Raw genomic sequence first — 13733 nt, 5'->3', positions numbered from 1 at the left:
AGAAAGGCAACGCCATTTCTTTCACTATCATTGTCCACCGTACAACAAGATTGACTGCAACAAGCTTTCAATCTGATTGGCAAAGCATTTAATCCAATTGGGTCACTCTCAAATCCGTAACAGATCTCTGAAATTTGTGATGCCGATGGTATACCTAACTCATAATCCTTCTCTGTCGTTACTTTCAAATCTGAGTCTGCGATGCAGTTTACTTTGGGAATTGAAGACGTGGTACGGTGGGAGAAATGGAACAATCAAAGATATGGTTGTTAGAAGGTATGACGATTTCTCATAGTTTTTTAAGCTCATTCAATTCGCTGGTTCTGTTTCTGCCCATAAACTGTTTGTGAAAATGCCTGACTGAATAGAATCAAATAGTTTGGCTAAGAGAGTGTTAGAGAGCTGGACATGGCCCATAACCTGTTTGTGAAAATGCCCACTTGAGAAAAAAACATCTCTCAATCGACTAGATTAAGCCTCTGATTCTGTTTCTGCCCATAACCTGTTTGTGAAAATGCCTGACTGACTAGAATCAAATAGTTTGGCAAAGAGAGTGTTAGAGAGCTAGATATGGTGGTTGAGATTGATAATTGAAGTAAAAACATCCCTCAATCGTCTAGATTAAGCCTCTGGTCCTTTAAACATCTTGAGCTCTTAATCCAGACCTGTAGTTCATCTCTTCTTTCATGTTTTTTCAGTTCTTCTGATTTCACTTTCTGTTTAATCTCCTGCCATTGGAATGTTCTGCAACTATCAAATCATATAAATGGCATCCAATTCTCCCTCTCCATAGATTTGCAGTTGCAAGCTGGTGGTGTTGAGAATTGAGAATTGAGAATTGGATTCGCCTCCACCTCATTGGGGGGTGGCTTGGTTTGATCTATTCCAGATTGTGTTGGCTTATTTCTATGTATGTAAATGGTTCTTTGAGATAAGATTGTTCATAACTTTGATTCATTCTCCTAAATAATTGAGATCTCTGAAGCCTTGTTTGGCTTGTTAAGGTCATTATCATCTGGTATGAACTTCTGAAGAATGGTGGAAGCTTCATGTTCTTTCATAAAAATGGAAAATGGATGTGATATATGAAGCTTCAGCAATTATGAGTGAAGCTGAAGAACAGGTATGGAGCTTCCTTCAGCAGCCATTCACTTTCTTTTACTTAGTACTCCAAATATTAAAAGATCATATAGATAAGGGGAAATTTTAGTCACTATATTCTTATCCTTACTGATTTATTTGCATTATTATTTTCCATATTCTTTATCTTCATATCATATTATTTGGGGCTTTGATGTGACATTTTATTATTTTCATTTCGTCCTATCATTTTAATAGCCGCTCAATTATTGTGTATGGTTATAACAATTTTTTTTTTTTTCAAAAACAACATCATAGTTTAGTCCTATTCTATTTTTGGTATTTACCCTTTTGCATGAAAAAATTATTTTGGTCGTTTCATTGAAACATAATATCTATTTGTCTAGTATGTGTAATAGCTCAAACTCACCGCTAGTAGATATTTGTCCATTTTGGCCCATTACGTATCGTCGTTAGCCTCACAGTTTTAATACGCGTCTACTAGGTAGAAGTTTTCACACCCTTTAAGGAATGTTTTGTCCCTCTCTCCAACCGATGTGAGATCATACAATTCACCTCCCTTAGGCACTTAGCATCCTTGCTGGCACACCGCATGGTGTCTGGCTATGATACCATTTGTAATAGTCTAAGTCTATCGCTAGCATATATTGTCCGTTTTGGCCTACGTGTCATCGTCAGCCTTGTAGCTTTAAAATGTGTCTACTAGAGAGAGGTTTTCATACCCGTAAGGAATGTTTTCTTCCTCTCTCCCACCTATGTGAGATCTTAAAATACATTTACCTAATGAATATGATAATTGTAGATAATAGTTGCTTGTAGTATGGTTAGGCGTTAGAAATGGTAATGAACTTGAGTTATTACTAAGTGAAGAATGGAAAAGTATTAAAAATTTGATGGTAAGGCAGATTAAAATAAGATGAGTTTAGATAGTTTGATTATTAGGTGTAAATGAGAGTGCATTTATTATGGATGGGTCAATTGAAAAAGTAGTTGATGGGTAGTTCTTCCATGAATTTCACATTATTAGGGTTCATATGGCTCACCTAATTTAATTGAATTTATTTAAATTTTATTCTTAAGTTTGGATTTATTTATTTTTTAATAGTTTACTTATATTTATCTATTTTTAGTTTTTAATAATCATTAATTGATTATAAATTTTAATATACTATAATATAATATCTTTACTTTTTTTTCTACCATGAATAAGATTAGATGTATATTATATATCTATACACGGTCTAGGTAGAGTTAGATACTAGTATTTCTCTATACACGATTTGAGTAAGGTTGTGCTTATGCATAGTATTTCTCTATACACAGTCTGTATAAGGTTGTGCTTGTGCATAGTATTTGTATTTCTCTATACACAGTCTGTGTAAGGTTGTGCTTGTGCATAATATCTACACACATGCACGTGAAACCAATAATGGGCTGGAAACTTGAAGGATTGGGCTGGACTGAGGCTAAAGATCTGGTCTTGTTTCAGGTGGGTGGTTGTTGGATGCGCACTCGTGGGCTCGAGGCTGCTAGAGTTCGTGGGCTGGGTCGAGGTTGGTCGGCTAATGGGTTGTGGTGTTTGCTGAAGGTTGGGTCTAGAGTTTGAAGACCTGATCCAACCCGTCCTCTGCAACTTCTTCCTTACCCGAGTTTTTGCAGACGATCTTCCACATACAAAGACATGTTTCCACATCACATATATGCCAGAACTTTCATTTATAGAAATAAAATTAGAGAAATACAGACTAAATAAACAAAGAGCAGACAATAAACCTAACTCCAAACCATAAAAGAGATGTTTAGTTTCAAAATGGATACATAATTACTTCAAAATAACTAATATAGGGAAGGGATCAACTACAATGGGAAGTGAGCAAAAACAGAAACAGAAACAGAAACACACTGCACAACAAAAACACCTAAAAACCTTCAAATAAAAATTCCACAAGACAAAGACAGAGACAGAAACAAGGACAATCATAATTTTTTCATCATCCCCAAAGGTAAAAATCTCCGGGACTGAGCAAATCATCAAACAAAAATAAATGTGTACATGTCTGTTCCTTGCAGCATGCATCTTCACCTCAGGCCCTGCGCTGCTGCACACAAACTCCATAGTGTATCACCCATCACCCCTCAATCAAACAATTCCCAAACTTTCAAGTTTCACAAACCACAAGACGCCACACAACCCCACCCCACCCCAACTTTTGACGACGACAGTGACTAGAAAACTCTCATTTTTTAAGGAAGAAAGAAAAATGGAAAGGGACTCCCAACCAAAAGTTCAATGTAGACGACCTCTCCCACCCCAGAGGAAATCCAATCCAATAACTGACTATTATGCTTAAATGTACCAAGGATGGAAGAGAGGTCAACCTCATCAAAATCTCAAATATATTCAAGAGTGCCAAATCAGGCTACTCATCATTCTTCTTCTCTGCATCTGCTTTCTTTTCTGCCTCACCCTTGGGTTCATCCTCTTCCTTGGTTTTGGCAGGTGTGTCTCCAGCTTTATCTTCTTCACCTTTCTTTTCTTCAACACTCAATTTCTCAAGTAATCCAGCTGCTGCTGATGCATCTTTATTTTCATCTTTCTTCTGTTGGGACTCGGCAATTTCTTGGAATGTTTCCTTGAATGTTTTGCAGTCTGAAGCAAAGAGAATACTTGTTAGCAGGAAAAAAATAAATAAATAAACAAACTAGCATAATTAATAAATATTTATCTTACGATTGAACAAAAATGAAAAGATGGAACATTCACAAAACAATGCTCTAGAAATCTTGTTCAATCAAGTATACACACAAGTGCAGGAATTTTTACATTTTTAATACCTAGACACACTCCAAAGATGCACCGAACAGTTCGGGAGGAATAAAGGAAATAACGCAAATCAAGAAATGATAAAAATGACTGCCTAAACCAGAAAAAGGGGGAAAAAGAGTAATCGACCCTAGAAGTTGAGAAAAGAGGTAAAAATTAGTTTTAAAAAAAAAAAAGGAAAGATAAAATACGTTTAAGGACCAAGCAAGCAATACATAGTGTCCAAGCGTTTAAATCTAAAAATGCAATTGAGAATCTCTACAATCTCAGGCGCCAAGCAAACATGCCTGTCTCCACACTTTATAAGTAGAATGTTTAATAATCTGAAATAGAGTAAGAAAATAATTATAAAACTTAAGAAACTAAAACTAAAAGAATTTATCAGCAGAAACAAATTCTTGTTGATTAATAATATAGTGATTCCGAAAAACACAAATAAATGAAAGGTTACCTTAAGACATTTAACTTGAAAAGAGAAACGAAAGGAGTTAAACATTTAACTTAAGACATATAATGAAAGGAGTTCTAACACACCATCCCCGAAAAGAGAAACAAAAAAGAAGAAACCTTGATTATCATTTATCCAAGGCTCATACTTATTGAGGAAATGAAAAATAACCTAATTCTAAGGTAAATTTGACAGACAGACGTACGTTGAAGAAACATCAACCAAAGATTATAACGAATGGAAATGGATCATTCTTGAAACAGGAGAGAAACGATTTAGAATTATAAATCCAAGGCAGTCGAATTAGATGTAAGAAAACTTGATTTATAATGTAATGAGCTTCTTTACTTGGTCTAAAACAGTTAAAAACAATAGAATTATGAACATCCAAATGAAATCAGATTTATAAGTACGTCTCATGCAAAGTAGTCGATCGCATCTAAATTTTATCTTTATATGCCCTAAAATAAATTTTCAGTTCTTCCGCCCCTTTTCCCACTTCTCCCCTACTTTGCCACCGCCAAAATTTTCTCTATTCGCCATTAAAACCACTCTCCTTTTCCCCCATTTTTTAAAATAATCTTATTAGGGGAATCTCATTCAACACCTCTTTTTGATGCAGTAAAAAAAAGTAAGTCCTACTGACAAAATTATCCAACGAAAATGACCGAATCTTACTACAGATTCTATTCATAAATTCTATGAAGCCATTTGGGTGCACAAAACGAACGACTCTATCGGTGAATAGACTGGAGCTAGTACTTGATCTAATTTAGGAGATATTTACGGAGAAGGAAATGACCACAATTTCTGGGCTCAAAGAACATCTATGGTCTTTTGATATTACCAACGCTATCATAGATCAAAAGGATCAAAAAAACTCATCAGCCAAGTTCACCATACAGCCGAATTCCAGGGAAAAAGAATAACGAAGTTGTACTCACTCTCAATAGATGGGAATCTAATACAGAAAAGCTCATTTTTCAATTCGCCATCAGCAAAGTCAGCGGCATGCCACACGCATGATTTCTCATTTCCAGCGTGTTCTTGAACCGTCATTGACGAAATCACTACAAAAGCACAACAATCAAACAATAAACAAAAGAACTCAAGGGAACTCAATTGTACGCAAATAATGAGTGAATAATCAAGAACAAACCAAGATGATTGGCGCAGATCTTAAGCGTCTTAGACTGTCTCATAACAAGGCGAACCTTGCCAGTATTCTTATGTTTCAAAAACTTGACAGTACCAGCACCTCTCTCCTTCCATTGGTTTCCATCCTTATCGAATCGGTACAGTTTCGCCTTCCTAAAATAATCATGAATAATCCGCACAAAAACAAATCACACTCATGACTCAAAGCCTAGATTGAGAAAAACAAGATGCAGAGAAAGAAGTACAGAGAAAATCGTACAGATCGAGAATGGCGTCCTCATCTTCTTCACCGGTGGTGACGGCAACCTCCTCCAACTTGACGATCGGGGCAACTTGAGCTCCAGTGTCTTCATCATCTCCAGCAGGAGCATCCTCGTCCTCTCGGCGTTCGGGATCTGTGCTCGCCATAAATGAAGGTTTGATGATGCAGAAATGGATCGGAATTTGGAGGAAAGCAATGGAAGAGTAGGAGTGGAAATTAGGGTTTTTATATCGAGAAATAAAATGAGCGAGAATGAGAAGGAAGAACCCTGCCCCTTCACAATTATCTTTCTAAATAAAATAAAATATCACAAAAACGTAATTAAAAAGTATAATTTCAATTATTAATTCTTTAATAATAATTTCAACTATTTACAATATAATTTCAATGTTGAATTATTAGTAATAAATGCTCAAACTATAAAAAAAATAAAGCTTTATATTGGACGCATTTTTACTTTTTTAAATTAAAATATATATTTTTTGTTATATTTCTATGAAATAAAATCTAAAATAATAGTTTTTTAATTTTTTTTTTTGCTTATGTATACAAAAGTACATATTTTAATATTAAATATTATACAAATAATCAAATTTATAGGTGGGATAGAAAAATAAAAGATATATTATATATGTAACTAAATTATTTTAAGAGAGAATTAAGCAAACAAATAAGGATTTGATCGAGTTTGCTCTTCGGAGCTAAACACCATGTTTCCTAAAAATATGAGTATGAAGCTATGTCTCGATGCTAACCTCTTCATCAAAGATACACATACGCATATGTTTTATGACAGTTGAACTGTGGTCGTGACATTATTTTTTTAAAGAAAGAAAAGAACTTAATTAGTAATAATGCAAATGTAAGTCGGAAGCCCAAAACTTGATATCATTAGATAATTAAGCAAGGGCGTCATAGCTCAACAAAACCTCTTCCATCTTTTTCTTAGAGTATTGTGTATCTTCTTCTTCTAGTATCTCACACAGGGGAAACAGCCTCCTAATTACTCTTTCTCTGCAGCTTTATCTTCAGCTTTGTCTTCGGCTTTATCTTCACCTTCCTTCTTTTTGTCTTCAACCTTTAATTTTTCAAGTTGATCAGCTGCTGCAGATGCATCTTCATTCTCCTCTTTCTTGGTTTGGGACTCTGCAACTTCTTGGAATGTCTCCATGAAGGTTTTGCAGTCTGATAATACCCACACAACAATTCAATAAACTATCTTAATGAAGTACTAAACGGATGAGATAAACATTCTATAAAACCTCTATCTATGCTGGATGGATGGATCACAAGCATGATGGTCATGCAAGTCCAGGAATTTCTACTGTTTTGTGATTTCAAACCTACCCAAAAAACATGCTACACAGTTTGGGAGGATTGGATAAAATTAATAATGTCTAGAGATGGCAAACATAAGTTCCAAAACCAGAAAATTGAATATCTTTTTACACTAAATTACCCCACAAAAGAGAAATTAAAAAGGAATGAAAAAGTAATAAAATGAGCTAAAGAACTGTGAGATAGAAAAGTAAACATTACACTAATAATGTGCAGCATGTCAAAGCACTAAGAATTGCCAAGTGTTTCATTAAGTGATGTTGTAAATCAAAGCTGACAACATGCTTATCCCCATGCTTCACGTCAAATATGAGCCACAAACTAAAATCCAATATCCTTTGTTGTTTCATTGGATGAAGCCATGGCAGAGAAGCTGCTTAAATTAGTTCAATGGACTTCATTGCTCACCATCCAAGGACAAGAACAGAGAAGAAAAGAAACGAAAGAAACCTTGATTTTTATCCAGGGTTTCCTATCTTATAGAGTTAGGATGCCTAATTCCTTGATAAATTTGAACTGATGTTCATTCAAAACACAATGGAAAGCTTATGATGAAGAGTAACTGAGTAATAATATAAACCAGTCATACAAATTAACGCGAGCAACCCAGTAACATTAATTTATCTTAAGTTTATCTAAACAAAATTCTAACCATCTTAGCTACCATACCACTGCATGTAAGGAAGACCCCTACCATATCCGATGTATCCAGTATACACCAACAAAAAGCACTGATAATTATGACCTGGAAATTTCTATCTGTACCCTTCATCTCTTCAACCGTTCTATTACTTCTCATTACTAAAAGCCTCTAAAATAAAATTATAACTGAATCCACTTCCTCTTTTTGCTCTCTATTCACCAATGAAGCCACACACCTTTTCACCTGCTTTTCTATCAAATTTTATTTGTAAACCCTCATTAAGTATAACTGAAATTCTATACTATTCTTCCTCTTTTCAGCCACCAACCTCTGACTCTGCCACTACCACCGCAGCTGATCAAATTTGTCTGAATTATATAACTGAAGAAACTATGTAGAATAACAGAGAAGACGTATGGATAAAGAACTTCCCATATTTTAATAGAAAAAACAAATGTTAATGAAAATGGGAAAATAAAAAGTCTTAGTTAGAGTCAATATCAGTAAGAATAAGCAGACCAGTAAAAGTTTCATGGATAAGTTACCATTATGAACGTATTAGAACAATAGTGTGGATTTTAAGAACAAATTCATGTTCTAACCTTTAACAGAATCAAAAATTAACATGAAGTGCCAGGAGAACATTCATCTTAAAATCTTAAAATCTTAAAACCATATTGTATCAGCCTAAGCCTAAGCCCAAGCCCAAACCACCACTAGCAGATATTGTCCTCTTTGGGCTTTCCTTTCGGGCTTCCCTACAAGGTTTTTGAAATGTGTCTGCTCGGGAGAGGTTTCCACAACCTTATAAAGAATGTTTCATTCTCCCTCCAACCAACGTGGGATCTCACAATCCACCCCCTTTAGGGCCTAGCATCCACACTGGCACTTGTGCCCCTCTTAAATTGATATGGGATCTCACAATCCACCCCCTTCGGGGCCCAACATCCTCACGGGCACTCGTTCCTCTCTCCAATTGATGTGGGATCTCACACATATCGTGATAGTTCATTGTTCTATAATATCTTATGATGACAAACTGTACAAACCAGCACAGCCAAACCAGAAACAACTAGAAAGAATAATATTGCAGGTGAAAAGAATTATACTAGTGATACTCAAGACAATTTTGAGTTAAATTAACAAACCAGACACAAGTAGACCGCCCCAACAGAGTACTTCACAGAAGGGAGAAAAAGACAAAAAAATGAAATGATATAAGAATCATCTTTGATACTAATACCGCCTACTACTAAATATCAATATATATCAAAAGTCAACCTACAAACAAGACTTGAGAAAAAAAAAATATATGGAGTTGAACTCACTCTCAATAGATGGGAATCTGATGCAAAACAGCTCATCTTTCAATTCACCATCCGCATAGTCAGGCGCATGCCACACACAAGACTTATCATTACCAGCGTGTTCTTGAACCGACATTGATGGAAGAACTACAATCACGACAAATCAAACGATAAAATACAAGAACTAAATCAAAATCAAGAAAGCAACAAAAAGAACAAGAACTCAAAGGAGTTTGATATACGAGGTAGAGAGTTGAGATCGAACCAAGATGGTTAGCGCAGATCTTGAGGGTCTTAGATTGCCTCATAACAAGACGAACCTTGCCAGTCTCCTTGTGTTTCAAAAACTTAACAGTACCAGCACCTCTCTCCTTCCATTGGTTTCCTTCTTTATCAAATCGGTAGAGTTTGGACTTTCTAAAGCAACAAATACGATTAAACCATAAAATCCAAAACCTAGATTGAGGAGATCAGATAAATAAGTAAATGGCAAATGGCATACAGATCAAGAATAACGTCCTCGTTTTCTTCACCAGTAGTGACGGCTACCGCTTCCAACTTGACGATTGGGGCGACTTGAGCTCCAGTGTCTTCATCCTCTGCCGCCGGAGCCTCCTCATCTTCTCTGCGTTCGGTATCGGAACTCGCCATGGGAGAGGGTTTAGGGTTTGATTAAGAACGTAGAAGAACGATGAAAAAACGGATCGGAATTGGGTTGCGGGCGGAGAAACTAGGGTTTATATATGTGGGAGAAGGAAGTGGAAAAATGAGTGAAAGTATGAACATCAACCCTTACTTAAATCTTAACATTTTTATTTCCAATTATTTTTTACACTAATTTTATTTTTATTTTTACACAATTGATAAAACCAAGACAAATAAATATTTAAAAAAAAAAAAACACCGACTTTATTAAAAACTCGATCCGAGAACGATTTTGCAGCATCTCATATAAACAATGTGGCGCCTGAGTAAACAATACACGTACTAACTTTGAGGTGAACAAAGTTGAAGTCAATCTCACTCGATCAAGATAGCCTAAAAAGAGAACAATGTGGAGCCCGAGTAACCAAAACACATAGGTTGACCATTACCAAGCCAACCATGTCTAGCCCGTCTCTTTGGACGACATCCCCGAATATATACTGAACTACCGAATTTAGCTCGTCGTTAGTATGATAGTGTTTGTCCATACATGATCTTCCTACAACAATAACGTTTAACTCCTGATGATCCACTTTGAATAAGGCGAGAAATTTTCGTGTAAATGAGAAATATGAAAGAGAGTCGAGAGAGATTTTTTCTAAGAGCAGAGATTCTTCTAAAGTCTCCTCTCACTCGGTTCATATATTATATTGAAATTTTAATGAGTAGAAAATATGGTAAATATTACCTTATATTTTCGTTTATCAATTTATTACGATGTTTTAAAACCTTTTTATATAAATTATATTAATTAGTGCTCTTGATAATAACTATTAAATTTAATAATGCATTTATCTACAAATAATTTTAATATATTAGGTATATGTCATTACTATATAATAATGACATAGACAACTGATTAATAAATAATAAAACTTTTTAAAATATAAAGACAATAAATTATTTAATAAAATTACCATAATTTTGTGCCCCCGACCAACATTAATTTTGAAACATGTGGTGCTCATAAGGTTTAGACTTTATAGCTACTTAATAAAAAACTGTGCAATTGTAATTAAAAATATATATAATTTGAATTAATGTTCTTTTATTGGGTCCTCTTAAATTGCATTTATTAAAATTTTGAATTTTGAATTTAATTTAAGTTTAGTGATAATAAAGTGTTTTTTGTTTTTTTTTTTTTTAAGAAAAGAAGTAATAAAGTGTAAATACCAAATAACACCAATTTCTTTATTAATATTTTCCAATAATAACATAATATTAATTCAATTGAATATATCAACGAGGTTATCGGTATAATTTCGTAATTATCGCTCAGCCACCGCTGCGAGTTTAATCCACCGCCACCGCCACCATCACCGCCGCTGCCGCTGCCGCAATTATTACGTGGCCGCTCCGGAGTCTCCAGACCGCCAGGATTTGAAAGGGCGTCTCCCAATTCTTCGTTACTGTGCTTTACAAACTCCGAATATTCCGAACTTGTTCCCTCCATTTCCATTTCTACCCCTCTCAAATTCCCATATTCCCAATTTACCCCTACTCCTTCTTCTTCACAGGTTACCGGCGTCGCTGTAAACCTTCTCGCCGACGACCAACCGTCCGATTCCCAGTTCGGCCATTCACTCGTACTCAATTTCCCTATTCTGCACTTGCCGGAGATCTCGCTTTCCCGGCTTCCGGCGCCGGAGGTTTCGCCGGAGAAGGGGATTTCTTCATCTTCGTTATCGTCGAAATCGGCGTTGACCCAGTCGAGCACGCACCGGGGGGAATTCTCGATGGCGATTTGCGGCGAGGCTGCCACCGTCGCTAAAAATGGATGCTGCAGTAGCCGATCACAGCTCCACCGTTCTTTCGGATCTCTTACAAGACACTTCCGGAGAAAATCCCGTCCGAGTCCCGACAACCGTGTCGGAAACTCCGGCAAGTCATCGGAAAACCCGATTCGACTCAGCGTATCGGCTCCGAAATCTTCCCATGCCGGTTTTCCGGTGACCATTTCAATGACCGTACACCCAACCGACCAAACGTCCGATTCCGGCCCCTGATATTCCCCTCGAACCACTTCCGGCGCCATCCACAGCGGACTCCCTCGTGGCGCCCCCGAACATCGACACGTGTCGCCGTCGCCGATTTCAATTGCAGAGCCGAAGTCGGCCAATTTAACAAAACTTGGATTCAATCCAATCAAAACATTCCGCCCTTTAACATCACAGTGAACGATTCCTTTGGAATGAACAAAACTCAAAGCCGAAACAATACACCGTGTCCTCGCCCGTAGAACCATCTCATCGCCGGTACCGATTGGATCATCGGCAACAGTGCCACCTGGCAAATACTCCATGTGCAAATTCCGAAGCGACGTCGTCGGCGTCTCCTCGGAAACATCATCACCAAGAAACCCCACCACGTACGGCGAATTCAACGATCTAAGAATCCGAATTTCATTCTCTAAACACTCAATCTGCCGCCGGAATCCAACACTCTGTTCGACAGACTTGACCGCAAAAACCCGACCGTCCGAATTCCGAATCCCGACAGTCACAGTTCCAAAGGAGCCCTTTCCGACGACACAATTACTTCTTGTCCAGGAAAGCTTCGTCGTATCCGCCATTGATCAGTGCTGAAAAGGGAAGAAACAGAGCAAAAAAGTGAAAGAAAAGGTGAATGGATTGTGAATTTGGGAATTGAACGAGTATTTATAGAGGCGCGTGGACCATTGATTATGGGGGGAATAATAATGTGCAAAAATAAAAAATAAATAATAAAAATAGAATTTAATTTAATTTAATTTAAATTATTTATGAATTTGGGATATTTGGAATGTGGATAATTCGAAGAAAAAACGGTTAAAATGGCACGAGGCGCACTTTAATTGGGTGGATATGCACCAAGTTTTAATATTTTCTATACTCTTCAAAAGGGTTTCATTTTTTTGGATTTTATCCTTATCCATCCTTCCACCTTTCAATCCTAGCCCTTCAATATCCTTCCATCTTTCAATCTTAGCCGTTCGATTTAATTTAAATGGTTAATTTAATTATGTTCGAAAGTTTTAAGGTATTATTAAAATTTTAAAATTAAAATTAAAAAAGAAAATTGATAATATCAAGTTATTAAAATAAGAAGATAAATACGTTTTTTAAAAAAAGAAAAAGGAAAAGTAGATAAATAGATCCAAGGTTGAAAAGTCAACGATAAAACCAAACATTTAACGTTTTTTTCGTGGATAATAACGGAAGGGAATTTAGGGAGTAAGCATGTTTATGTGGGTAGGTGAGAGCCGTTTGATTTGATGACTAAAGTCACGTTGACTTTTACGATTCGGTGGAGTTGTCGGCGTTTTGCATGAAACTGTCGTCAAAGTGCCCACACAGGATTATAGCCGCCAAAAGAAAGATAACTGATAAGCGAACGCTAGGGGTAAATACGCCAAAAAGTTGGTGACGTGGCAATAAAATAACATGCCACATCAGCTAAAGAGAGATAGAGGGAGAAGAAGAGGCTGCAAGGAATTGTGGAACGACGTGTGAAGTGGATTCCCACGATTACACGTCTGCTTTACAATTGCCGGTGGAATTCAGTTGACGTGGCCCATCATTTTCCATTACCATAAATAAAATTAAAAAAAAAAACATTTACTTATTTATTATTATTTTTTTCTTCATAATTTATTATTATTATTATTTTTTTAAATTTAGTTGTTTTTATATGTCGGTGAGTTCTTTGGAAATCCTTCCAAAGATTTCGTTTATATTCGCTTATAATATTTTTTTTTTTTTGCTTCTTTAATTTTTAATATAAATATTAAAATATATAATTTTATCGCAAAAATCTTAAAAATTATTAGAATTATGATATTGAAAGTTGTTTAAATTGCCTTTTTATATTGGTATCTTAAAATGCTCCGACATTTAAAGCAGCATAGACAGATTTAATACGTCCATTTTTTCTCGAACTCGAGCAACGAATCTACCTAGTCAACTCCT

General features: G+C 36.0%; 3 protein-coding genes and 1 long non-coding RNA gene across 4 annotated transcripts; 1 reads left to right on the top strand and 3 right to left on the bottom strand.

The window, feature by feature from the left end:
• The first annotated feature begins 105 nt into the window (after positions 1-105).
• Positions 106-2822, top strand: LOC111452733. The gene is made up of 3 exons (XR_002712158.1): positions 106-276; positions 1005-1123; positions 2591-2822. It is a non-coding gene; the product is annotated as an uncharacterized LOC111452733 (long non-coding RNA).
• A 101-nt stretch (positions 2823-2923) lies between these two features.
• Positions 2924-6058, bottom strand: LOC111452731 (ran-binding protein 1 homolog a-like). The gene is made up of 4 exons (XM_023093585.1): positions 5791-6058; positions 5533-5684; positions 5318-5443; positions 2924-3751 (listed from the first exon to the last, which is right to left on the bottom strand). Exons 1-4 carry the CDS (start codon positions 5937-5939, stop codon positions 3522-3524), a joined length of 657 nt encoding a protein of 218 aa, XP_022949353.1. The 5' UTR covers positions 5940-6058; the 3' UTR covers positions 2924-3521.
• A 390-nt stretch (positions 6059-6448) lies between these two features.
• LOC111452732 (ran-binding protein 1 homolog b-like) lies at positions 6449-9880 on the bottom strand. The gene is made up of 4 exons (XM_023093586.1): positions 9584-9880; positions 9347-9498; positions 9103-9228; positions 6449-6978 (listed from the first exon to the last, which is right to left on the bottom strand). Exons 1-4 carry the CDS (start codon positions 9730-9732, stop codon positions 6797-6799), a joined length of 609 nt encoding a protein of 202 aa, XP_022949354.1. The 5' UTR covers positions 9733-9880; the 3' UTR covers positions 6449-6796.
• A 1002-nt stretch (positions 9881-10882) lies between these two features.
• On the bottom strand, positions 10883-12440 carry LOC111452526 (mitogen-activated protein kinase kinase kinase 18-like). Its single transcript, XM_023093294.1, has one exon. The coding sequence runs from the start codon at positions 12356-12358 to the stop codon at positions 10883-10885; it is 1476 nt and encodes a 491-aa protein (XP_022949062.1). The 5' UTR covers positions 12359-12440.
• Positions 12441-13733: the final 1293 nt, after the last annotated feature.

The sequence above is a fragment of the Cucurbita moschata genome, unplaced genomic scaffold, assembly GCF_002738365.1.
Source record: "Cucurbita moschata cultivar Rifu unplaced genomic scaffold, Cmos_1.0 Cmo_Scf00014, whole genome shotgun sequence".
In the NCBI taxonomy this organism is placed as follows: domain Eukaryota; kingdom Viridiplantae; phylum Streptophyta; class Magnoliopsida; order Cucurbitales; family Cucurbitaceae; genus Cucurbita; species Cucurbita moschata.
Note: the sequence above shows the minus strand (reverse complement) of the source record. Positions and strands in the feature narration are given on the sequence as shown.